The sequence below is a fragment of the Stenella coeruleoalba genome (assembly GCF_951394435.1).
Source record: "Stenella coeruleoalba genome assembly, chromosome: 2".
Taxonomy (NCBI): domain Eukaryota; kingdom Metazoa; phylum Chordata; class Mammalia; order Artiodactyla; family Delphinidae; genus Stenella; species Stenella coeruleoalba.
In genome coordinates this window covers 53,891,776-53,919,741 of record NC_137147.1, presented here as the reverse complement: position 1 = coordinate 53,919,741, position 27,966 = coordinate 53,891,776, and the positions used below count along the sequence as shown (strand labels likewise).

General features: G+C 38.3%; 1 protein-coding gene across 3 annotated transcripts in view; it reads right to left on the bottom strand.

Moving 5' to 3' along the window:
- MIS18BP1 (MIS18 binding protein 1) overlaps nucleotides 1-27,163 on the bottom strand; it is a 63,482-nt gene extending 36,319 nt beyond the window's left edge. For 2 of the 3 annotated variants that reach the window (XR_013827166.1, XM_079913684.1), the window contains exons 1-7: nucleotides 25,477-25,547; nucleotides 19,793-20,418; nucleotides 15,537-15,647; nucleotides 14,430-14,905; nucleotides 7,876-7,949; nucleotides 6,062-6,192; nucleotides 691-778 (exon numbers count right to left, since the gene is read on the bottom strand). Coding sequence is in view for 2 of the 3 variants with exons in the window: in XM_079913684.1 (XP_079769810.1) it covers nucleotides 691-778; nucleotides 6,062-6,192; nucleotides 7,876-7,949; nucleotides 14,430-14,905; nucleotides 15,537-15,647; nucleotides 19,793-20,327 (1,415 nt within the window). In the remaining variant the exon portion in view is untranslated. Of the gene's footprint in view, nucleotides 1-690; nucleotides 779-6,061; nucleotides 6,193-7,875; nucleotides 7,950-14,429; nucleotides 14,906-15,536; nucleotides 15,648-19,792; nucleotides 20,419-25,112 lie in introns of all 3 variants that reach the window. The other variant, XM_079913685.1, reaches the window with a different exon arrangement.
- Between the last annotated feature and the right edge of the window lie 803 nt (nucleotides 27,164-27,966).

The window sequence follows — 27,966 nt, the reverse complement described above, 5'->3', positions numbered from 1 at the left end:
GGCGCAGTGGTTGACAGTCCGCCTGCCGATGCAGAGGACACGGGTTCGTGCCCCGGTCCGGGAATATCCCACATGCCGCGGAGCGGCTGGGTCCGTGAGCCATGGCCGCTGAGCCTGTGCATCCGGTGCCTGGAGCCTGTGCTCTGCAATGGGAGAGGCCACAACAGTGAGAGGCCCGCGTACTGCAAAAAAAAAAAAAAAAAAAAACGACCAGACTTCCCTGGAGGTCCAGTGGTTATGACTCCACACTCCAATGCAGGGTACATGGGTTTGACCCCTGGTCAGGGAACTAAGATCCCACACGCCATGTGGCGCGGCCAAATAAAATAAAATTATTAAAAAAAAAAAAAGATCAAGAACTTCAGACTCATGTTTAACAGCTAAATGCCTCTTAAAGGGTAAGTGATTGTGGATGACTCCTTGAAATACATCAAAGGTTTTATTTTCCTTTTAGATTTATTCCATATTACAGAAGTTCTAGTAAAGTGTTACTGCCTTCTCAAAGTCTGTGATCAAAGACAGCTTCAAAACTGACATTTCCAAAAATACAAATTAAAACCACTTTACATTGGTTACATGAGTATATACATTTGTAAAAAGCTCATCAAATTTTATTCCTAAAAGATAGTTTATCAAATGTAAATTATACGTTAATAAAGTTGTTTTTTAAAAAGTCAGAAGGTACTTTACCTTAACTGTTCTAAAAAATTATCAATGTACTCTTTCCATTTTTCTGGAAATCCAAACATAAATTTCCTTATGAGATAATTTGGGTAACCTATTTAATGATAAACAAACAAAAATTACCTGAAAGTCTAGATTTTAAAGTGAAGTCATTAATTCATCAAATAATTTAAAAATATATACTTATTGCTTACTATGTGCCAGGCACTGTCATAGATACTGAGGATTCAGCAGTTAACAAAACAAACAAAAATCCCTACCTTCATGAAAACTGGCTTCTAAACAGAAAGCAAACCAATAAGTAAAACATCTCGTTTGTTAGATGGTCATCGATGCTATGGAGAAAATTATGCAGTTAAGGGGAATAGGGATACCAGTGTGTTCATTCTAAAGGAGGAGAAAGGGGGCAGGCAGCTTTTCAAAAAAGGACAGAGACATTCTCACAGAAATAGCATCATTTGAGTAAAGCCCTAGGACACGAAGGAGTGAGCTATGTGGCAATATAGGGTTAAAGCAGTGGAAGCAGAGGGAACAAAGTGAAAGGGTATGAAGCAAGAGTGTGCCCGGCCTGTTTGTAGAATGACAAAGAAATCAGTGTAGTTGAAGTGGAGTGAGGAGAGGCTACTCAGATAGGTAACAGAGGTAGTTGGGGGAGATTATAAAGCCTTGGGGTCATTTTATAAACCGAGTGTTTTACTTTGGGTGAGATGGGAAGCTATAGAAAAATTCTGAGTGGAGGAGTCACAGAATTTGACTTACTTTAACAGGACTGAATTAGCTGCTATTTTGAGAACAATCTGTGGAAGTACATAGGGAGAAACAATGACACCAGTTAGGAGGTTACAGCAATGATTCAGACAAAAGATGAGGAAAGTCCAGACCACAGCGGTGCAGCAGAGGCCTGGGTTCTGGATATATCAATGGAGATAATGCCAGTAGGATGTACTGACGTACGAGATGTGAGTGTGAGAGAAACTGAGGAAACTGGCTAGCCACTGGAACCATGGAAAGAGAGGAAGACTGTAGGCTATATAGATTTAAGGGAGAAGACCACGTTTTAGACATATTAACTCTGAGACACCTGTAGACATCCTCGTGGAGATGTCAAATAAGCAGACAGAAAATGAGTTGAGTGGCTCAGGGACTATTCTTCGTTACAGATAAAATTTGGCATTTGTCAAAATATGAATGAGATTTAAGCCTAAAAGAAATCAGCACAGCACTGAGTACAGAAAGAGCTGTAGTCTATCCCATCATTCAGAGGCAAAGAAGAAAGAAAAATAAGCAAAGAAACTAAGAAGGAACAGGGATGAGGCAGTATGAAAATATGGTATTCCAGAAGCCAAGTAAAGAAAGTGTTTCAAGAAGGTAGGTGTGATTAACTGTGTCAAGTGTACACTGGATTTAGCAATGTGGGGGCCACCAGTGACTTTGATAAAGGCTGTTTTGGTGAAAAATTGAGGATTAATGCGTGATTAAAGAGAATTCAAGAAAAAATGAGAAAGAATTCAAGAGGAATTAGATCTAAGTATAACAAATCGTCTGAGCTGTTTTGCTGTAAATGAGAGCAATAGTGGCTGAAAGAAGTGTGGTTAAAAGAGGGCCCCCCTCCCAGTTTTATTGAGAAATAACTGACATACATTACAGTATAAACTTAAGGTGTACAGTATGATGGTTTGATTTACACATATTGTCAAATGATTACAATATGTTTAGTTAACATCTAGCATCTCATATAGATACAATAAAAAGAAAAAAGCAATTTTAAAATTTATAAATTTTATGAGATGAAGATTTAGCATCTGCACCTCTCCTTCCTCACCCTCTCTCCACATTTTTACAATAATTTTAATTATATCGAAGATTGTTTGCATCATTATAACAATGTGAATATTGTTCACTGCAGAACCTATTAGAATACTGTGATTATATGTCCTTTCCCCATGCTGTACATTTCATCACTGTGACTCATTTTGTAACTGGAAGTTTGTATCTTTTAATCTCCCTTACCTATTTCACTCATTCCCTGACCTCCCTCCCTTCTGGCAAGCATCTGTTCTCTTTATGAGTCTGTTTCTGTTTGTTCATTTATTTTTTAGATTACACATACAAGTGAAATCATATGTTATTTGTTTTTCTCTGATTTATTTCACTTAAAATTTATTACCTTCTAGGTCCAGCCATGTTGTCACAATAGCAAGATTTCATTCTTTTTTATGGCTGAACAATATTCTTTTGTGTGTGTATATATATATATGTACATATATATATATATATATATACACACCCATCTTTTTTTATTTTAATGTATTTATTTTATTTATTTTTGACTGCGTTGGGTCTTCATTGCTGCACACGGGTTTTCTCTAGTTGCAGCGAGTGGGGGCTACTCTTTGTTGTGGCAGGTGGGCTTTTCATTGCAGTGGCTTCTCTTGTTGCAGAGCATGGGCTCTAGGCACGTGGGCTTCAGTAGTTGTGGCATGTGGGCTCAGTAGTTGTGGCCTCAAAGGCTCTAGAGCGTAGGTTCAGTAGTTGTGGTGCACGGGCTTAGTTGCTCCGCAGCATGTGGGATCTTCCTGGACCGGGGCTCGAACCTGTGTCCCCTGCACTGGCAGGCAGATTCTTTGCCACTGCGCCACCAGGGAAGTCCCACCACATCTTCTTTATCCACTCATCCATCTATGGACACTTAAGCTGTTTCTGTATCTTGGCTATTGTAAATAATGCTGCAATGAACATAGGGGTGCATTTGTCTTTTCAACTAGCGCTTTTGTTTTCTTTGGAAAAATACCCAGAACTGGACTGCTGGATCATATGGTAGTTATACTTTTAATTTTTTGAGGAACTCCCATACTGTTTTTCCTAGTGGCTGTAAGGAATTTACTTTCCCACCAACACTGCATAAGGGTTCCCTTTTCTCCACATCCTCACCAACGCATGTTATTTCTTGTCTTTTGGATAATAGCCATTCTCACAGGCATGAGGTGATATCGCATTATGGTTTTGATTAGCATTTCCCTGATGATTAGTGATGTTAAGCATCTTTTCATATCTGTTGGCCGTATGTCTTTTTTGGGAAAAGGGTTGTTTCTTCTTGTGATATTGAGCTGTATGAGTTCTTTGTATATTTTGGGTATTAATCCCTTATCAGTAATATAGTTCGCAAATATCTCCTCCTATTCAGTAGGTTGCCTTATTTTGTTGACAGTTTCTTTTGCTGTACAGAAGTTTTTTAGTTTGAGGTAGTCCCATCTGTTTATTTTTTGCTTTTGTTGCCCTTGCCTGAGGAGACAGATCCAGAAAAATACTAAGGCATATATGTCAACGAGTTTACTGCCTGTATTTTCTTCTAGGAGTTTTATGGTTTGAGGTCTTACATTTAAGTCTTTAATCCATTTTGGGTTTATTTTTGTACATGGTATGAGAAAGTAGTCTAGTTTGATTCATTTGCATGTAGATATCCAGTTTTCCCAGCATCATTTATTGAAGAGGTTGTCATTTCCCCATTATATTCTTACCTCCTTTGTCATAAATTAATTGACCAAATAAGCATGGGTTCATTTCTGGGGCCTCTAATCTGTTTAGTTGATCTATGTGGCTGTTTTGGTGCCAGTATCATACTGTCTTGATTTCTGTAGCTTAGCAGTATAGTTTGAAGTCAGGGAGTGTGGTGCCTCTAGCTTTGTTCTTCATGTATTTAGGTGTTCCTATGTTGGGTGCATATATATTTACAATTGTTATATCTTTTTTTTGGATTGCTCCCTTTACCATTATGTAATGTCCTTTTTTGTGTTGTTACAAACTTTGTTTTGAATTGTTTTGTCTGATATAAGTATCGCTAACTTGGCTTTCTTTTCATTTCCATTTGCATGGAATACCTTTTTCCATTCCCTTACTTTCTATCTGCATGTGTCTTTAGATCTGAAGTGAGTCTCTTGTAGGCAGCATATATATGGGCCTTGTGTTTCTATCCATTCAGCCACTCTATGTCTTTTGATTGGGACCATTTAGTCCATTTGCACTTAAAGTGACATTTAAAGTAGTTACTGCCATTTTGTTAATTGTTTTCTGGTTGCGTTAGCAGTTTTTCTGGTTGTGTTTATAGTTTTTGGTTCCTTTCTTCTTATTTTTTTTTTTTTGCGGTACATGGGCCTCTCACTGTTGTGGCCTCTCCCGTTGCGGAGCATAGGCTCCGGACATGCAGGTTCAGCGGCCATGGCTCACGGGCCCAGGCGCTCCGCGGCATGTGGGATCTTCCCAGACCAGGGCATGAACCCACGTCCCCTGCATCGGCAGGCAGACTCTTAACCACTGTGCCACCAGGGAAGCCCTCCTTTCTTCTTTTGATGGCTATCTTTAGTGTTATATTTGGATTCCTTTCTCTTTTTTTGTGTATCTATTACAGATTTTTGGTTTGTGGTTACCATGAGGTTTATATATAGCATGTGTATATGTATGTTACACAGTATATATATATATATATATATATATATATATATATATATGGTATATATATATAATTATTTTAAGTTGATGATCTCTTAAATACAAATGCATTCTAACAACCCTGATTTCTTACTCAAAAGAGGGTTTTTTGTTTTTCTTTTTGATAGGAGAAAGAAGAATTACTGGAGTAATATCCTTGAGTAAAAGAGGATAGGAGCTGAAGCATAAATAGGTGGACACAGGAACATGGAAAGTTTGTCCACAATAAAAGCAGGTACAGATACAAGCAGGTGAGCAAATGTGACAGAGAGGTTTTCTTTTGATTGTGCCTATTGCTCAAGTCCTCTTCTTGCTCCCCTACCCACCTAGATGAGAGAGGGAGGTAGGAGATGTGTAAAAATATGAAAGCGTTATCAAGGAGGATGGGAGAGTGAATGGATTAGGGAGCTGTGGTAGGATACCAAGGGTCACTAAGTGACCAAAACTTGTTGCTGGTAATCATAAATTTAAGGTGGACTACTCAGATGTGTTTTTCTTCAGTCACTTTAGCTGTGTACAAGGCATAGGCAGAAAATTAGATTGTATCAGGACTGGGGTTGTACCGGGCAGGTTCAACAAAGAGAGGAATTGGGGAGCTAAATTATATTCTTATAATTTATTTTTACAATTTCTCACAAACAAGGAACATTTGACTTGAATGTTTTTTAAATTACTGGACTTAAACTGTCAATAAGAGTGATTAAACCAGAGGAAAGGATCAACATACAGAACAGTTTTACATAATGTTGGCAATTTTATTTTTAATTTTTAGTTTTGATATATAATTTTAAAACACCTAGTAAAAAACAAAAAAATGCATATCACTGTTAGATATATGGTTAATTGTTTCACTTAGTAAACTAATTCATCAATTAGTAATGACAGTTTTTACCTGCTTCTTTCATGGAAATCCGGTCTATCATTCCTTTTAATATATACATGTTGCCTGATAAAGTCCTAAGTTTGTTGTGCTTAATCCGTTCTATAATTGCATTACTGTGCCAATATATGTTAGTGATGTCTCTAGGAGAAAAAATAGCTTAGTTAAAACCAAAACATTCACATTTTACCAAGAGTCACAATGTACATATATAAGCATGTAAATTTATAACAGAAAGTAATAAATTTGCCCTCCAGCTACAATACTATTAATCTAGTTACAAAACATTTGAGGGCCAAACACTGCAACAGAACTCAACCTCTTGGCTAATGTGATCCTCAGAGTACCAAGAAACTGTATTGTGGCCAAACTATACCTCTAGTATAAAATATATCATTAGCAAGAAAGCAGAGCCTTCTTCATCTGGTGCTAACAACTGATGCTCAGCTTCCAAAGGATGATTTCCCTGTCCCTCTCCTCAGGGGCTATACTGTGTTAGCTTTCACGCAGTTATATGGTTTGGATTATTCTAATCTTGTGTTTTTTCCCCTCACTACATAGCCAAATGTCTTTACCTTCCTCTTTGGAAAGTACCAAAAAGAGGTTCAAATTGGGAAAAAACAAACTGCAGTATCAAATCACTGACCCACAAATCTACTCTTCATACTTCCTTACGTGAAACTAAGAATAAATATAAAATAGAAAAAAACAAAGTGTGAAGATGTATTAGATAAATGTTGAACATTCTTTGATTCATTAGATAACTAATAAGAAACATTCTAAATATAAATGTAATAAATAAGAAAGTTAAGTTCTTTAGTTTGGTCAAATGGAATTAAATTCATACATTATACTTTAACACAATATTCTCGTCTTCTGTTCTTTCTATCTTTATTTATTTTATTTAACAAATATTTAAATAGTACTCTAAAAGTACTGTTCTCAAAGTCTTATAAATATTAACTCATTTAATCCTCAAAATAACCCAAAAGGTAGGTCATACTGTTATTGTCATCACGCAAATGAAGAAAATGAGACTAAAAGAGGATAAGTAATTTGCCCAACTCATACAGCCAGTAAAGAGCAGTAATGGGATTCCAACAAGGGCAATCAATGCTGCCTCTGGATATTAAGGAAACAGGTGCAAGGCAGGCAGAAATAAAGTGAGCAAGACTGATTTTATACACTTATAAACTTGCAGGTAAGTATCTTGAACAGTGATACACTGTATTGTTTTATTACAACCTTTTATTACAATTTTTTTTTAACTACTAAGAAAATTAGTTTTGAAGAACAGGAAACTGTGCTAATAGAGTAGCAGAACTAGGCAAAGCCCACTTACCAGATGATGCTTTCGCTTTAGGGAGAACCAGAAAGTGCCAATGATTACTTAATATATAGCTGTATGGCAAAGTGTTATATATTTTGATTTCTTTTCTGGATCAGTAATTTATATCTGGTTGTCCCAATTTAGATGTGAGAATCTGGACTGAAATGCATGTAGTAATATTAACTAATCATATATAATTAAGCAGATAATACCAGTTCACTTATTAGAACCTCTGAAAAAAGTAAAGCACTGTGTATACAAATTGGAGCTGTCACTATTTTAAAAATAATTTGAGTTAACAGACAAAAGCAAGAAAGCTGGTTACAATCACAATGGTCATACTCATTTTACTTTACTGCCATCAGTTTGTAACCTCATTAGAAAGTCTTTGTTTTGTACCAAGATGCAATTTGTCATGCATCTCCTTTTAAGCTCTTACACACAAGTATATCTTATCACAAATTTTATTAAAAGAATACCGAAAAGTTATACTTACGTCAATTTTCCTTCTACACATATAGCAGTGTTATCATTGATGACTTTAATCATCCATTCCTGTAGCTGGACTACCTAATTAAGCATAAAATGAAGTATGTTATTTTTTGTATTATTTGTAGCATATGCATTACAAAATCAATTTACATTAAATTAAAAGAAAAAACTTAGACGAGTAATCCAAATGAGTCCTTAGTGTTCATCTACGTAAGAATCACATTCTATTTTAAATAGCAATAAGGTAAAAACTCTTATACATAATTGAACAAAAGATGAATGGAGGACTTCCCTGGTGGCAAAGTGGTTAAGAATCTGCCTGTCAGTGTGGGGACATGGGTTCAAGTCCTGGTCCAGGAAGATCTCACATGCCACAGAGCAACTAAGACACAACTACTGAGCCTGTGCTCTAGAGCCGGGGAGCCACAACTACCGAGCCTGCGTGCCACAACTACTGAAGGTCGCACACCTAGAGCCTGTGCTCCGCAACAAGAAGCCAGCCACCGCAATGAGAAGCCTGCGCACTGCAGCAAAGAGTAGCCCCTGCTCTCCACAAGTAGAGAAAGCCTGAGCACAGCAACGAAGACACAATGCAGCCAAAAACAAAATATAAATAAATTAATTTAAAAAAAAAAAAGATGAATGGAGAGAGACTGAACTGAGTTTGTACTGCAGAGTTTGCTCTCCAATCCAGAATCAATTATACTTTAAATATTCTTATGTCAAATACCCTTAACCACTAGGGGGGAAAAAACACCTAAAATCCTAAGGTATCCATTAAAATACCCAAACTCACAAGAGACCCAATAACTTGGAGAAAAAAACAGTTGTGTAATATACATTTCACCATCACTCTTACCCTTATATAATTAGAGCTTTTTTGTTTTTTTGCAAAGTTGATTTGGAGTTGCATTCAATTTCCTATAAAGGTGACTGCTAGTGATCTATATTTAGTATTCTATTCCAAAGCAAACAACTGAACAGCTCAGAGAATTCTTTATTTTAGGACAAGTAAAATCCTACATTACTATAAAGGAAGATTTCTGTGAACAACTGTGTTATGAAATTATTGCTTTTATTGTGTAACAATCTAATAATGAACTATTTCTGATGACAAATACATCCATAAAAGTCATACTTTGAGTCGCCATTTATTTTATATATAAAATTATAAACTTACATATAAAGACAAACTATTCTGTGGTAGTTTTATGCTGAGTCAGGAAACTAAAATGGAAGGGTATTCATTTAAAAAATTACAGGTAGGACTTGGGAAAGAGGCAATAAAATTTTTTTTTCCTACTTCTACATTTGGAACTATAAGATATATCAAAGAATCTATCAGATGGAGATGGTATTAACAATAAAAGCTAACAGTAGGCAGTGTTCCAAGCATCTAAGATACACTGACTCATGTTATTCTCATAACACTAGGAGGCAGGTACAATTATCTTCATTTCATAGATAAAGAAACTCTGTAAAGTCTAGTTCAATAACTTGCCTGTATCACACAGAGCTAGTTAGTAGCACAGATGGGTTACAAATCTAGGAACTCTGGCTCCATGATCCTGTATCATACTGCTTACATAAAATACCAAGGGACTTCCCTGGTGGTCCAGTGAGTAAGACTCTGTGCTCCCAATGCAGGGGGCCCCGGGTTCTATCCCTGGTTGGGGAACTAGATCCCGCATGCATGCTGCAACTAAGAGTCCGTATGCCGCAACTAAGAAGTCCTCACACAGCAACTAGAGATCCCACATGCTGCAACTAAGACCCCGCACAGCCAAAATAAAACAAACAAAAAAAAAACCAAAAAAAACCCACAAACTATGTTGTTAAAAAAAGAAAGAAAAAATCGGAACTTCCCTGGTGTCGCAGCGGTTAAGAATCTGCCTGCCAATGCAGGGGACATGGGTTTGATCCCTTCTCCAGGAAGATCCCACATGCCGTGGAGCAACTAAGCCCAGGCACCACGACTACTAAGCCTGTGCTCTAGAGTCCGGGAGCCCGCACGCCTAGAGCCTGTGCTCCGCAATAAGAGAAGCCACTGCAATGAGAAGCCTGCGCACTGCAATGAAGAATAACCCCCGCTCGCTGCAACTAGAGAACTCCCGCGCACAGCAATGAAGACGCAATGCAGCCAAAAATAAATTATTTAAGAAAAAAAATCAAATATTCATTCATCAAACATTTGTTGAGCTCTACTATGCTCCAGGCACTGGTTTAGGCGTGGGATTCATCCAGAAACATAATAAAAAGGCCACCCTCTTTAGAGCCAACATTTGTGTTGTATGTGTGGTGGTGGTGAGGGTTGGTGAGGGGGCTGGAAACAAGCAGAGTGGTGGTGGTGATATTCAAATAAATGGACAATAATAAAATGTCAGGCAGTGATAATATTAAAAATAAGTATAAATGGAGGATTTTGTTTTTTTAGACAGGATAGTCAGGGAAGGTCTTGGAACAGAGAACTGAATGAAGTAAGGAATGAGCCATATGGATATCTGGGAGTAATTCTTCCAGGTAGAGGGAACAAGTACAAAGGCCCTAAGTAGGTAGCAAGGAGGGCACAGTAGCTTGAAAAGAGTAAGCAAGAGAGATGAGATGAGGCTGGATATCTCCAGGATTGAATTATGTAGAGTCCTACAAGCTATGGTAAAGGTTTAGTGTTTTCTCTCTCTCTTTTTTTGGCCGCCATGCGGCATGCGGTATCTTAGTTCCCCAACCAGGGATCGAACCTGTACGCCCCCCATCCCCCACTCACAGCCAATGAAAGTGCTGTGGAGTCTTAATCACTGGACCACCAGGGAAGTCCCAGTGATTTCTCTTGAGGTGAGAAGTTACTAGAGGATTTTGAGCAGAGGAGTGACATGATTTAATATTCTATTAAGGGGCTGCTGGGTAGAAATTGGCCTATATATAAAGATTCTGGCCTCTATTTAGAAAACAGACTGAAGGGGAAAGAGGCAATAGTGGAAACAGGGAGACTATAAGGCTACTGTAGTAATCCAAGAGATTACTGTGCCTTGGACTAGGAGGTAGTGGTTGAGCAGTAAGGAGTGGTCAGATTCAGGACAGCAGAGACAACAGGATTTCTTCACAGTTTAGATGTGCAGTATGAGAGAGAGAGACAGAGACAGAGAGACAGAGAAAGAGAGAGATAGCAAAAAAAGCCCAAAATGAACCTAAAATTTTTACCTAAGTATTTGGTGAAATGGTATTACTTTGTACCAATATGGGACACAATGTTAAATTTGAGATGCCTATTAGGTATCAATAGAGAAGCTGTACAGATAATTGCATATGTGAGTAGGGTTTACAAGAATGTTCTGGGCTGGACATATATATTTGGCAGCTATCAGCAGAGAAATGGAATTTAAAGCTATGGCACTAGATAATAATAGTCTAGAGAGAATCAGTTTCTAGGATTCTAGGGAATCCAACATTTACAGGTTGTTACAGGAGAAAGTAGCAAAGGGGAGTGAGAATGCCCAGTGAGGTAGCAGAAAATTAGGAGAGAGTTCCTAGAACCTAAGCAAAAAAGCAATACAAAATTTTGAGAAGGATGTTCTGATTCACTGTGTTAACCTCCCCCATGAGTGACAGAATAAGGAATAAGAATAATCATTGGATTTAATGATATGGAAATCACTGGTGAACCTGAAAAAAGCAATTTTCATGGCGTAGTGAATATGAATGTCCAAAGTGGAACTTGCTCAATAGGGAATGAGATAAGAAGAAATGATCACTGTGAATATATATACCTCATTCAAGGTGTTTTGCTGTAACAAGCAAACAAAAAAAGGGGTGGTAGCTGGAGTGGGATATGGAGTAAAAGGAAGGTAGACTTTTTCTTCATATTTTTTAAAAAACGCAGGTCATGGGCTTCCCTGGTGGCGCAGTGGTTGAGAGTCCGCCTGCCAATGCAGGGGACACGGTCCGGGAAGATCCCACATGCCGCGGAGCGGCTGCGCCTGTGAGCCATGGCCGCTGAGCCTGCGCGTCCGGAGCCTGTGCTCCGCGACGGGAGAGGCCACAGCGGTGAGAGGCCCGCGTACCGCAAAAAAAAAAAAAAAAAAAAAAAAAAAACGCAGGTCATGTTTCAGCATGTTTATATACTAATGGGAATGATGCAGAAGAGAGGAAAAAATTGAGGGAAGAAGGACAAAATCCTTTAGGTGGTAGGAGGAAATGAACTGGCCTTGAAAAGGAACACAAACTGTTCATCCATTTTAACAGAAGGAAACACAGAATATGTGGATATAGCAGCAAACAGACTGATAGATTTGGTGATGGGAATATGAGGTTCTCAATGAACTGAGAATGAGGAGGAAAGAGAAGGTTTGGAGGTTTTAAGAGAGAATAAGAGTGGCATACTCCTCTAGGAAAGTCAGAGTGTGGGGTGGATTGACAAGTGAAATCTAGCAGGACTGATAGGCAATACTGAGAGCCCATTTAAGGTTTGTTGTCAAATTTAAAATGAGACTAGTCAACATCGTTGTACATTTTGTTCCAGTCATCTTCTACTTCTCAGGTACAGATGTGTAGCAAAAAAAAAAAAGAGTAAAATTTAACCAGGGTTACAATTTTGCCAGAGGAAGACAGAAGGAAAAGCAATAAACAGAACTGAGTTTAGTCAAGGGGATGATTATAATGATGGACCATGGACTCTATGTAAGGTAAGAGAAATGAGGACAGAAAAGATTTGATGAACTGAAGGTTGTCTTAGTGGGGTGGAGTATTGATGGTGGGGATGGGGGAAAAGTACTAGAGGTAGAATGATCTGAGCACACAGGATTTAATAGCGAGAGTGGGATGCTTGAAAGTGAGGAGCTGGTGCATGGACTGGCAAAGACAAGGGATGGGTATGACTAGAGTTGAGGGTATTGGTAGGGAGAACGTCTCTGAAAATCAAGAATTCAAGGAGGCTGGATAGATTATCTGCATGGATATTGATGTCACAAGAGTTGACGACAGAAGGAGTAGCACAGGAAAAAGTAACAGGTGTCAAAACCCTTCAACAGGATGCAAGCTCATAACTAGGAGGTTGCACTGTAGATGACTACAAAAGGACAGAGGGAGTGGTAATGCCTTATGGCACATGCTTCAAAAGTTAGGGAGGGGGAAGGAGTGGTTTTAGAAAGAAGGAAGGAAAAATGACCTGCAACAAGGATGAGGAACAAGAGGAACGCACATTATATCATCTCTAGGTCCAACAGAATATGGGATATGGGAGAAAAAAGAGCCACCATTTAAGAGAAACAGCCATAATTTTAGTTAGAGCAAAGTTAAGAAATGTTCATAGAAGATTGAGAATATAACATTTTGCTAATGCTGTAACTCGAGTTCAAGAGAGCAACGTAATGTTGGGAGAGTTAAAGATGAGTGAGAGACTGGGTCAGACTAAGGCATGTACAGAACTGTACAGAGACCTGGGAGGCTTGGACTTTGTGTAGTAGCTGAGGTAAACAGTACTATAGAGATGATGGAATTAATATTGTAGGGTCTCTTAGAACAGATGTCTTTAAATCTTTTACTTAATCCACCTCATATTTTTAAGACAACATCTAAAACTTTTCCTCGTAAGTCTAAACATTTGCAAATAATGCAATTTCCAATAAATACACTGAGATACGAAACTGTAACTGTTATACCGCTCTTAAAAATTTAGACAGGGACTTCCCTGGTGGCACAGTGGTTAAGAATCTGCCTGCCAATGCAGGGGACACAGGTTAGAGACCTGGTCTGGGAAGATCCCACATGCCGCAGAGCAACTAAGTCCATGAGCCACAACTACTGAGCCTGTGCTCTAGAGCCCACGAGCCACAACTACTGAGCCTGTGTGCCACAACTACTGAAGCCTGCATGCCTAGAGCCCGTGCTCTGCAACAAGAGAAGCCACCACAATGAGAAGCACGTGCACCACAAAGAAGAGTAGCTCCCTCTCACCTCAACTAGAGAAAGCCCTCGCACAGCAATGAAGACCCAACGTAGCCGAAAATAAATAAATAAATTAAAAAAAAAATTTAGACAGAATTCAAATATCTCAGTCTGATACCTACAATCATCCTTTTAAAAATAAAGGCTCAAACCTGTACCAATTGGAAAGTTTACATTGTATCTTCCTCCTTGAACTTGCATTTCTATTACACTTCCTTCAGAGAACTTATCCTAATATAACATAGTTTGATGGTCTAAAGTCTTTCATTGATCCCTCTGTATTACAACAGAAAAGCTTCTCAAATCTTCAGATGCTGTAACTCTTCTTTTAACTGCTGTTAATAGAAGCCCAAGAATCAGGAAAAATAAAATTTAAGAAGAATACCTCACTGTTCATCCCCAAAGGGAGTTGCAGACTGTACTAGTAATAGAGCAAAGTAAGAGTTAATGCCTAGGTCTTACTTTTAATCCACTGTTCTTTTCACTAGGCCACACTGCCTCTACACTAAATAATATCAAAACTCCAAAATGAAGATACTGTTAATGAGAAAGCAAAAGAGCTCATGCTCTTGAAGAATGGGTGTAAAAACAAATATACATCTGCCTTAAAAGTTTTCCTACCTTATTTTTTTTAACTCCATTAGTAATAGTTTGGCATGTACTTGGAGAAAGTTTCCAGGCATTGCTTTTGGATCTCTGAGGTATTCCTATATGAAATCTTGGAGTTGCAAGCACAATTTTACACGTATCATTCATGGAACCTGGAAGATCAGTCTCCCTGGGCATTGTTTTCTCATTTCCTTCCTTAATTTCCTGTTTTGAAGTGCCTTCTGTTGTAATCTTACTATCATCAGAAACCATTAATTGACTGCCGTTTTTAAAAGGAACACAGAGAGTCTCAATGGTGGTATTTTGGGATTTTTCACAGGTAGAATCAGTGCCTTCTAAAACAAATGTGTCCTTTTTGGACTTAGTGGTTGCAACTGTATTCTCCTTAGAGTGAAGAACTTGTCTAGCCAACTGAGCTCTAGTTAATGCCTTGTTTGAGACTCCTGCAGCTGAATCATTTTCATGTTCTTGGTTCAGAATTGGAAGCTCTGCAAAAAACACAAAACCAAACAAAATTTATAGAAGGATAATATGAAATTAAAAGAGAGCAACAGAACAACTGAAAACTTCTAATATTTTTTTCCTTTTTAAAACTGAAGTATAATTGACTTAAATATTAGTTTCAGGGTATATAACATAAGGATTCAGTATTTTTACACATTACAAATAACACACAACATAGGATCACCAAAATAACTTGTTACCATCTGTCACCATGCAAAGTTATTACAATACGATTGGCCACATTCCCTATGCCGTACATGAAATCCCCGTGACTTATTTATTGTATAACTGGGAGTCTGTATTACTGATCTCCCTCATCTATTTCACTCATTTCCCCCGCCCCAGGCAACTACCAGTTTGTTCTGTATATCTATAGGTCTGTTTCTGTTTTGTTATGTTTGTTCATTTGTTTTGTAAAACTGTTTATATTAAAAAGTCTTCAGGTTAGAAATGTTCCACCCTCCTGCCCAGTCTTTCTCTGAGTGCAGCTGGCTTTTACAACTCAATCTTTTATCCACAGTCAATGCTTGTTGCCTACACAGGGGAAATAATTTTATCTAGCACATTTAGCTATACATTGAAATAACAAACAAAACAAAACAAAAAGCACTTTACCGTAAGTTAAATTGCACAGAGGTGACTTCTTTTCCTGCTGATATTGAATCTTTTGCTTGACTGACAGGAAAATATTATTTGATGATTCTGAAGGAACTTCTTGGACTGAGGCTGCGTTTTTTGTTGTTTTTTTTTTTAAAGAAAGAAGTTGAGTTGTATTAGTCACTGAGAAGAAAAAACTGCCTTAGAAAAAATCTTGGAATAGACTTAGGTTCAGTAATGATCCAACCAATAGTGTATACTTACGGAATATATGACAGTTACATTAAGTTTTTTCCCTTTATTATTGTCTCATGCCTTCAACAGATTATCTATACCTACATTATGCTGAGAAAAATTTTTTTTAAAACTTCTCCACATTACTTGCCAACTCTAGACAAAAGTATACTACTGAACTTAGAAGCCTAGACATCTGGAATAACATTCTGTTTCTGCCACAAATCAGTGTTAAGGTTATATATGAAGTGCCATCCAGCCTTGAAAATTCTGATTTTGCTTCTGGTTGCTGGAAATTTCTAAAATGTGGAAGAACAGTTGAAAAGTTGTAACTTATACTTTAAAAATCAAAATGTTGAGATTCAGTAGCAGACTAAACCATAATTTATACTTCTTTGACATCTCTTTAGCAGGTCTTCAAAGGCACAAATCTGGTAGGCTTATCAACTAGAAAAATAGGAACTAATAGTATTATTTACATTTTATTCTGCTTTACATCCTAGATGGTTAGTTTTGTTTCTTGAATACAGAAATGAATTTCTTTCACACAAAAAGGGGAAGGTAATCGACTTAATTTGTACCAGAGAAGGAAAAACTGAATTATTTTATATGTTTAATTTTTTTTTTGGTGGTACGCAGGTCTCTCACTGCTGTGGCCTCTCCCGTTGCGGAGCACAGGCTCCGGACAGGCAGGCTCAGCGGCCATGGCTCACGGGCCCAGCCGCTCCACGGCATGTGGCATCTTCCTGGACTGGGGCACGAACCCGCGTCCCCTGCTTCGGCAGGCGGGCTCTCAACCACTGCACCACCAGGGAAGCCCTATATGTTTAATTTTAAATATTACATTTGAAAAAATTAGTAGTGATTATACTTTAATAAGTATGCCGCTTTGGCCTTAGAAACCTTAATATAAAGATTTTATTATAATGATGTGTCATAAAAGAAGGATAAGTTTCTATTTCTTTAATTCATTCTACTAGAAATGAAAAAGCAAGGTAGTAAAGATGAGTAGGTAATTCAATCAAATATAAATAACATGCTATATAGAACTTGGGCCGTTTATTTGAGAGTCCAAGGATCCATGCAGAGACTCTCCAAAAGATCTCTGAAAATATATACAAAATCTGTGTTTGTATATATGTGCATTTTCTGGGGAAAGATTCATCAGATTCTCAAAGTAGTCAGTTACTTCTAATTCCACTTTACATATAAAACATGCTTTAATATACATTATTTCATTTGCTTCTCCCTTTTTTCCTAGACTGTATGAGATTATTTTGTATACTCCCCCACCTCTATCCTAAACTCCCTTAGAAAACTCTGCTTTTTGTGTCAAAATATATCACTGTCTTTGAAATGCAACAATATACCCACAATCTATCGTACAGTAGTTAAGAGCATGGGCTTTCTAATAGATACCTGTATTTAATTCTCAGCCCATCACTTATTACCTGTAAGACACAGAGCAGATGTGACATATTTAAAAGCTCCAACTCCGAGACTATTAAATACGCATGTAACCATAGTGTTTGCTCAAAGAATCAAAAGAAATAATGCATATAAAGTATCTTTATCAATTATTGCAACTCATTAAAATCTCAATTTCAAGTGTCCCAATTTCTGATCACCTTATATCTTTCCAGATCATTCTCTCAAATTCACTGACCATCCCAACAAGACCTACACTTCTTCACACTTCTTCACCTCCTTCAGGTCTTCTTTTCTCTGTCTAACCAACTTAAATTTCATGGCCAATTGTGACCACCCCCTTGCACACACACCCCAACTCCTTTGTCCCTTTTTCACATCATCCTACAGGCATACCTCGGAAATATTGTGGGTTGAGTTCCAGACCACTGCAATAAAGTGAGTATCACAATAAAGTGAGTCATGTGAATTTTATTTCCCAATGCATATGAAAGTTATATTTATATTATATTGTAGTCTATTAAGAGTGCAACAGTCTTATGTCCAAGAAAAAAATGTACATACCTTAATTTAAAAAATTATTGCTAAAAACACAATTTTTTTATAGCAACTTTACTGTTTAAAAATGGTAACCATATCTGACAACACAGGATTGCCACAAACCTTCAATTTATAAAGACCGCAATATCTGCGAAGAGCAATAAAGTGAACTGCAATAAAACGAGGATGCCTGTATTTGGCAAAATTACAGTCCTGGTAAAATCCAACCCCCTTCCTATTCCCCACCAGCACCTATGCAGCTAGAGGAAAACTCACAACCATACTGATTGGTCTTATCTAAATTCATGCCCACAAATCTCAAGTAAGTCCTTAACATTGCCCAGGAAATCAGGCCTAGGCCATTTACTCTTTCGCTCTCCTACACTATTCAAACCTTCTCAGACTTCAATACCTGCTTCCCATTCTCACTCTCAACTGATGACTTGACTTCGTATTTCAGATTATTTCTGAAGTCACATAACACTGCCTACCTTCTTGTTTGATGTTCTGTTTATGTTCCTAGCAAAGGTCAAACATCCACTTTTAGATTCTATTCCCTCTCAACTACTCAAGAATATCATACTACAAATCTCAGTTTTTCCTTCCCTAGTGGATCATTCCCAAAAGCACACCAAGATGATGTTATTTCACCAATCATTAAAAACAACAAGATCTTCTTAAACCATACTTCCCATATTTCTCTGCTCCCCTCAAAAAGAACTATGTTCACCATCATCAATTTCTCTCCTCACACTCTCTCTTGAACCCTCCTGAATCACGTTTTTGCTCCTATCACTCCACCAAAACTGCCCACATCAGTCATCAATGATTTCCACGTTGCTAAATCCAATAGTCAAATCTCAGCCTTCATCTTTCTTGACTGATTAGCAGCATTAGACACAGCTAATGACAACTTCCTCAAAAGCATTTTGTTTTCTTGGGTTTTTCTTCTTCCTCATCTTCTCAGTGGCCTTCAGTACTTCCTACTCTTTCTTCTAACTTCTAAATTTCAGGGTGCCCCAGGACTCATCCTTGAATGTTTTTTCTGTGTACACTTACTCCCTGATGATCCCATCTAATCTCATAGCTTTAAATATCATTTAGGTGCTAATGACTCTCAAATGTATTTTTCACACCTGGACCACTTCCCTAAATTCCAACTACTTTTTTTCAAAAGCCTAATTCACAACTACACTTCAATTTTTAACAGACATATCAAAATTGACATGACAAAAAACATAATTGCTGAGCCCCCAACCCCACTCCACCTCTGTCTGCCTCACCTCAGTTAAATCGTTCCAGTTGCTCGAGCAAAAAAAAAAACCAAAACCAAACAAATAAATCACCCTTTATACCTCTTATATTCCACATCCAATCTCTAAGCTAATGCTGTTGGCTCTTCCTTCAAAATATATCTGGAATTCAGCCACTCCTTATTATCTTCACTGCTACCACCTGACCAAGCCAACACCCTCTCTCAACTGAATTACTTCATTAACTATTTCAAATTTAAAAATATAAGTCAGATCGTGTCATTCCTCTGCTCAAAACTCTCCAGTGGCTCCTTAATGTGTTCACAATAAAAGCGCAAACTCTAACATTCACCTACAAGGCCCTGCATTATCTGACCCTCTATTTATCCGTTCCTTCCCAGCTCTGTCCACTCATCCATGATAATCTCACAGCTAGTCCACATGCTTCTATTTCAGGGCATTTGTACCAGCTGAAGGATCATCCTTCCCCATTCAGTCCCCAAGATATCTGTATCTAGTGCCTCCTTCAATTTTTGGCTCAAATGCCACCTTATTGAAACACTGACCACCCCATTGAAAATTACAACCTCCTCCAACTCTCCCCATCAAGCTTACTCTTTTTCTTTCCAGAGCATTTTTCTTCTATTATACCCTAAAAAATACTTATTTGGTGATCTGTCTCCCAGCAACTGAATGTAAGCTAGCTTCATGAGGGCAGAGATTTTTGTTCATTTTGTTCACTGCTGTATCCCGCCCGAGTGCCTAAAACAGTATCAGACACAATAAACACTTTTTAAACCAACACGTAATAAAACTAACCTCTTAGTGAACTGTCTTCTGGCTGGAACGATTTGTTGTTTTCCTTTCCTTCACAGAGGTAGGTATGCTGTAATACTCCTTCCTCAGCGCCGTTAGGAGTGAAAATTTTATTACTTTCATTTGTTGGTGGTTCCAACAAACTGTTTCTTGATGCTTGTTCTTGCTTGTTACGTAGTACTTTTTCTTTCATTCTTTGAAATATTTTTCCTGGTGATTCATAGCTTGCTTTATTTTTTAATCCATCCTTGTTGGGTTTTATAGCACTGATATCAAGAGAACTGTTAGAGGTGGTAGCCTCTGCTAGCATGGTAGATTGAAATTTATTATTAAAAACTGTTATTTCTAGGAACTGACTCTTTTTATGGTCATTCCATTTTAAAGAGGACTTCTGATATTTCGCCAAATCTTTTATAGGAGTAAGTGTGCCTGAAGGAATGCTGTCAAAAAACACTGCATGCATGGGCATATTTCTCCTCTGAGAAGATGTCTCTGAAGACAAGTGAATTCCTGGATGTTTCAAAGGTGTTGCAATCATCTTGATAAACAGTAGCAACAAATTTCCTCTAAGAGAATATTCACTTAAACACAATTTTCAGGATAGACCTTCAGCAAGGGGCCAGAAGAACCTGTAGTTCAATGTGAAATCAACCTTTACCATGCTTTGGTACAGAAAAAGTTAAGTTTATTTGCTTTCCATAACAACATTATACTAATTAAAAGGTTTAATCGGTTCATAACAACACTGGATAATCTATAGCTCACAAATCAGATGAAGATTTTATATTTTTGTTAAAGCCTCATTTTACTATTTTTCAATGATAAACAGTTTGGCTTTTAAATTTACTTCTCTACGAAAAAGCAGCTTTCACCAAGTCTTCTACTTAATCGCTCTAGGGGCTGAATTTTGAATATTTGTTTTTGAAATTTATTTGAACCTCAAGTCCTGTAAGTTCCAATCTATATTTGCATCAAAAGCCATTAACTGACATTTGCATATGGCACTACATTAAGTTATAAAAGATTAAATTTCACCAATATGGTTTTTCCTTTTAGGCACTTAAATTTTAAGGCAGCAGCTACAATGATATATCCTAATGAAGGCTAAAAATCCATTCAATTTTTAAGTTAAATAACCTCCAATCCTGATTTTGTTATGCTGCAGAACATTTTAATTGTGAGGTTTTTGTTTAAAAAAACCCCTCAAATCAAAAGTAAATTATATACATTCTAATTTTCTAAACATTTACCGCTACTTAGAATTTTTAGAGGAAATCATGCACTTGGGCATACATGGTCTTAGACTTGTTTTAGCTTGCTTCTTACATATAAATTTTATTTCCCACACCTAGAAATTAAGATTCTAGGTGATGAACCATACAGTTACATTCTGTAATACCTGGTAAATTAACAAAATATTTCAACCTGAGGAGCTCAGAACTTGAAAATCTAGATTTATAGCATCTCTGATCACTGAATTTATAACTATTCCAACCAGTCTTTGACATCATATAAACATAAAAAGCCTATTTCAGAAAATACAAATGCAATCAGACCAAAGACATCAAGTATCTTTATCTACAGTAACTTCTGTAAGAAACAAATATGCAAGTTAAAAATTCATATACGAATTACCATTTTATCCAACAGTTTATAAGAGAAAAAAAGAAGGAAATACTCCTCGATAACAAGAGCTGACAAAAAAGGGTTATCCTGTGAATGACACAAAAACCACTGAATTCAGCAAATATGTATTAATGTATATATTTATGCATTTGGCAATGTGGTAGTGACAGGAACGCTGTGCTGAGAGTTGTAATACTCACTAGCCATTCTCTTTAAGCTCTCGAAACAAAATGAATAAACTGGGACAATTGCATGGAAAGAAGGCAAAGTATGTGCAGGTTTACACAATCTCAATTCCTTAGAACCTAATGAAATGCTCAGCAGGAAGTATAAACTGCAAATAAACTAGCAGAACTAAGAACAGGCCCAATCTGTAGCACAATAGTCCTCCCCCCCCACCCCACTTCTCCCAGGGGTGGATACATTATAAGACCCCCAGTGGATGCCTGAACCTGTGGATAGTGCCAAACCCTATATATACACTATGTTTTTTCCTTTATGTACATACGTATGATAAAGTTTAATTTGTAAATTAGGCACAGTAAAGAATAAAATAAAACAATTATAACAATATACTGTAATAGGGACTTCCCTGGCGGTCCAGTGGTTAAGACTCCGCACTTCCAATGCCGCAGGGCGTGGGGTTGATCTTGGTTGGGGAGCTAGGATCCCACAGGCCACATGGCAGAGCAAAAATAAATAAAAAATAATAAAAAGTAATAAAAGTTATGTGAATGTCATCTCTCTCACTCAAAATATCTTATCGCACAAATTTAATGCCTTTCCAACTTAACTAAGCATTTATCATGCACTGTGGCTGTAAACTTTTGCAGTTTGGGGTGCAATAGCAAAACCTGCATGCATTTCTTTTTCCTTCTTCACAATTTTACAAATAGAAGATTCGGTTTTCACCCAGACTTTAACAACCTCAGCATACAATTTTTTTTCCTCATTAAGTCAGGAGCTTTCAACTTTTCACTTAAAGGAACCAATTTACAGCTTCTCTTTGGCATATCCAAATTGCCAGCACCACTACTCTTGTGTTTTGGGGCAATTATTTAGTAAAATTAGGGTTACTTGAACACAAGCACTATGATACCTTGACGACAGTCCATCTGATAACCGAGAGGGCTGCTAAGTGACTAATGGGTAGGATATGCCGGACAAAGGGATGATTAACATCCCTAGCGGGACAGTGTGAGATTTCATCATGCTACTGAGAAAAGCATGCAATTTAAAACTTATGAATTGTTTATTTTTGGAATTTTTCATTTAATATATTCAGACTGCAATTGACTGAAGGTAACTGAAACTGTGGGCCGAGGAAAGTGAAATGCAGGTAATGGGGGGGGCAGTGGGGACTACTGTACACACGCAGAACTGTTTTCATCTAAAGGCAGATAATTTCAGTCACAGTGAAAGTCTCCAAGAACCAGCACACAACTCCTCTCTTTCATGTTGCCCAACTTCTTCCTTCTCAATTCAAACATGTAGTAGGATTGAGAGGTGTGTAGTCAAGATTCTGAAAATCCTCAAATTCCACTCACCCTCCCCAAAAGATGCAGAAAGTTCCTCTTTAAATAAGAAAGAGAAGCACCTCTTTCTTATTTATGTGATAAAGAGCAACTCAATAGAAGCGAAAAGAGTTGACAATAGTTGCCAGGTTTCAGTGCGGTTGGTGGAAAAGAGAAGGATATATAGAAAAAAAAATCACCCAGGATTTTCTCTGACCATAGAGGCTTTGCATAATAGATAAAGAAGAAAACCAAAAAGCCACTGGGTAGAGGCCACTCAATAAACTCCTGAAGCCCCATTCTCTTCCTAGTTAACAGAAAAGCAAAACAAAGAAAATAAATCATGATGCTCAGACTCTAGGACTGAAGAAGAGAAGGTGAATTCTAAAATGGTATGCTTGTGCCTTCATTAACTGCTTAAAACTATTGGAAAATCTAATACTTATAATTTATTCTGAAAACTGACAAATTCTGATGTACTAGGAAAAAATGACTATTTATTCAAAATAAATACTCAGGCGTGGGAAAACCATTATATAAAAAAAGCTAGCTATGAGCATTTATAGTATGTAAAAGGCAGGCTAAACAACTGTTATCATGGAAATGATACTGAAAGTAATTTTTACTCTTCTTCCTAAGAAGACATGAAAAGTTCTAGGAATTTATTGTTGTGGTAATATTAATAATAATTATAATGGAATGGATCAAAACTCCCAAGGCACACTAACCAAAACTGGGAGACAAGAGTTGGGAAAAAAATGAGAGGAATACTAAGTTAACTGGCAAATGATACATTTGGGGGGGAAAATGCAGCACATGACACACTGAGGGTCAATATAGATAACATTCAAAGAAACCAAATGAATCAATTTAAAGAAATGATCAACACAAAAAATGGCCAAAGGACATTTATGGCAATTAATGGAATACAAAAGGCCAATAAATGAGTCAAAATGACACTCCATTTTACTAATAAATGAAGAGATGCAAATAAAAACAGTGAGACTTCTTATGATTATCAGATTGGTAAAGATTAATTTCAAAATATAGGTTTGCATGCCAATGGGCAAGAAATTCTACTTAAAATTATTTTTCTTATAGAAACATCTACATAAGAATGCAAACATATATGTGGTAATAATAGTCAACATCTACTGCATATACATCAGATACTACTTAACCTTACAGCAATTCTTAAGAGTTAAATACTGTCATTATTCCCATTTTGAAGATGACAAACCTAAGGCATTGAGTGGTTAAATAACCAGTCCAAGGTCCCACTTACAATGATTAAGAGCAGGACCTCAGTCTATCTGATTTCAAAGCCCAAGTTCTTAAACAGGCCCTATACAAGGATGTTCACTTAAGTACTGAGCTAATTAGAAAGAATCTAGATGTCTACCAAGATGGGACAAAAGTCTACTGTTCACTGAAGTACCAGGCTAACTAGAAACAACCTAGATGTCTATAAATATGGGACAAAATTCTGCTACATTCATACAACTGAATTCTATGTATTCAATAAAAGGATATACACACACGCGCATATACTGACATAGAAAGTAGCTAGGATACACTAAATTAAAAAACCAACAAAACAGGATGTACAATTGAATTTCTGTAAAAAACAAAGTCAAAAATAAACAAACACATCCAGGAGCATAAGCATAGGGCAAAAAATCTGTAAATGAGTATACCAAATTGTAAACAGCGTTTATCTTTGATGAAGGGGCCTCCCACTACCTAAATAATTTTACTTACATCTGAAAATATTTGCAACTAATATGTAATTTAATCAGAAGAAAACAGAAGCTGGATGGATCAATTGTTTCTTTAGGTCTGTGGATGCTGGGTTCCAAGGTGAAGAATCGGGCAGTGACGCACACAATTCTCCTACCTGGTAGTCTTTAAAAAAAAAATTTTTTTTTCTAGAAGTGATTTTAGAAGAAAAGCCTGGAGCGCTCACCATCGAAACAAATCTGAAGGAAAGTAGTCTACTCTCTTGATAACTACAGTAGACACGCAACAAATACACCCCGAATGAATGAGTAGTTGTGATACTACAGCCAAAGCCAGAAATGTACAGAAGTCCGAGCGAGCCCAGAATGCTGAAGCGCTGAGACTCGCGGCGCCAGAAAGGACCGGAGGCAGGAGGCGAGGAAAGAGGGGCGGGGTGGCCGTACCTTGGACGAAGGGCCTAGCATGGCAAGACAGCTGCAGTCTGGGCTCGGCTTCGTGCTGGGGAGAGGGGGACCTGGGCGCCCCAAGACTCTCGCCTCTGGCCCAGGTCGGCCCCAGCTCGCAGCGGCCTAGCCCCAGGTGACGCTCACTTTCTCGGTGAGGTTCCCTAACCGCTAAACTGCTTGGGAATTCAAATCTGAAGAGCCCGCCCTCCCAGCCAGCCCGGGATTGGCGCGCCCAGGAACTGCGTCACCGTGCGTCTCACTGGGACTCAGGAAAACTGGGGGTGGTCCCCGCTCCACGTGAGCAATGCTGTTTCTATAAAAACTGGGCAACCCCAAGCTGCAGCGGGTACTGAGCACGCACCTATAGTCGTTCTCTGACTCGTTTTTTCTTCAGAGGGGCGCCAGCCGCACGTTCCGCTGCTCCTCCCGAAATGCTCTGCGGCAGGAAGTCCTACGTCAGACGTCGACTGCGCGCTCCCGCGCTACTGCAGTTTAAGAAGCTTGGCCCTTCCCGGCTACCCTCCTGCTGTATGTGTGAAAGCCAACAGCTTTTGGTTAGGGCTACCTTCCTAGTGTGAGGAAACGGCTTGCTGAATACGTTTGAGAGAGCTTTTAGTTTTCTCAGACCGTCAGATATTTGAGGCCGAGAAGGAACGTTTTGTTCTTAGGCGATAATGGACTGAATGCAAAGTTATACTTGCAATGGGATGTTTAGTTTGAGCTATTCCCCCAGGAAGTGTGATTTTTTTTTTTAAACCTGATTGTCTCGAATACTACTCTGGGTTGCGATGCAGTTCGTGACAGTCGCGTTTAGATTTATCCCTGCCTTAGGCTACTCCCAGTGATGCTGTGCTCTGACTAACCACCGCGGAGTACTGTGTATCCTTCGCCTCAGCGCCCCGGCACGACTGGGGCGCTGGCTGGAAGCATTGTGTAGGGTACCTTGTTTCAGTCTTGGCGGAGGAGGAGCCAGAGGAGTAACTAGTGTTTTCAGCCTTAAATCCCTTCCAGCTCCAATCCTGCATCTTCTGTTCATGGACTCCGCCCCCCTCCCCCACCAAGTCAGCATTTAGGACAGGAGAGTTTATTTTTTGCCTCATCCAAGAAAATTCTCAACATCCTAGAGTCATGTATCGCATTTGTCCGTTAAGACTGGACTGAAATGGTTGTAATGGATTAATTTTTTAAGTGACTTTTGCGATTCCCTCTTCTAAATCTTGTATCCACTAAGTCTTGTGCTCACCGAATATTCAGAATCTAAAATATAAATTTAAAACATCAAATGAATGCAAGTAAGGAAAATAAACCAGTTGGGGCTGGGAGGTGGGAAGCAAATCATAGATCAAATGAAGTTTCTGTCTGTGCAGCATAATGAGAAAATGGCCAGACATGGATTTGCACCAAATTTATGGGAAAAAACAGACTTAAAATATATGTTTAGTGTCGTCTATGAAATGCATTTTGTGGGATAGAGAGACTTTGAAAAGACAGGCATTCATACTTCAAAGTATCTGAAACAGAGGTATGAAAGATTTCTGTTCCTGATGATGGAAATAGCCATGGCTCACACATTCAGCCAAAACAGGAACCTTGAAATATTAACGGCAGACCCTCAGAATTACAGACTTTAATTTTTTAATTAGTCACTTCTCATGTGAGAAATAACTAGGATCTAGCATGCTCCAGGGTGAACAGCAACAGGAATTTACATAAAGGTGACTAATAATTTTCCAAGGAAAACTGGATAACAGTTTGTGGATAAAAAGTGCAATGAGAAGGCATACAGGCCAAGGGACAATGTTCATCTGTCCAATGGGACATCAACATGCTTCCCTGGATGGACCCTCTAAGTTTGTGTCTGCCAGGCGACAAGCAGACGAGCTTCTTATCGTCACAGCCAGGCACCTGGGATAACCTGCCCTAAATCTGTAACTCCTGGGAACACATACAGACTCACTTAGGGTCCAGAAGACAGACATAGGAGGAGAAGACTGGAATCCTCATGTTGTGTGGGAGTTGCTGCCAAGAGATCTGGGTCTGCTTAGCCTGGAAGAATATTCCTAGGACAATGGTAAGTTCCATACTAATTGACCATATAGCATTTTGAGGAGAATTATAAAAAAGATGCTCTTTCCTCAAGGTCAGTGGTTCTCAGCCAGGGATGATTTTGCACCCCAGGGGACATTTGGCAATGTCTGGAAATATAAATGTCACAACTAAGAAGGGTGCCACTGCCAGCTGGTGAGTAGAGGACAGGAATGCTACGAAACATCCTATGATGCACAGGACAGCTCTTCCACTACAAAGAATTATCAAATCTAAAATGTCAGTAATGCCAAGGTTGAGAAATCCTACGTTTGGAAAATGTAGCCCTGAATTAGGATTTTAGTCGCCTCTCACTCTCTCAGCTGTGTTCCCAATGTAAGGCACAACTGTGCAACCACTACACCCTTTCTGGACTTAGAGGAGGGATGAGGATGGAGTCAACAGTGAGGTTATCGAGGCTTTTTAGAGGATGACCCTTCAGTAGAAAAGCCTGCCAAGGAGATTATTTTGTGATAGAGACAGTATACAAACACACAAACATATATAAACATACTGTTACAAATTGTAATAAGTGCTATGAAGATGTATCAGTTTGGGTCCTGCAGGAAGCTGATGGTGAGATGCAGTTAGGAGTATAAGAGATTTATTGGGAGATAAGGCCTGTGAAAGTTTTAAGGGGTGGAAAAAGAATTGGGCCTGGTAAATCTTCAGGCTTTGATGCAAATCAGACATTTGTGAAAGAAAAAGGGAGAAGGAAGCAGAATTGGTCAGAGGGAGCCAAAGATTGCAATACAAATTGACAGAG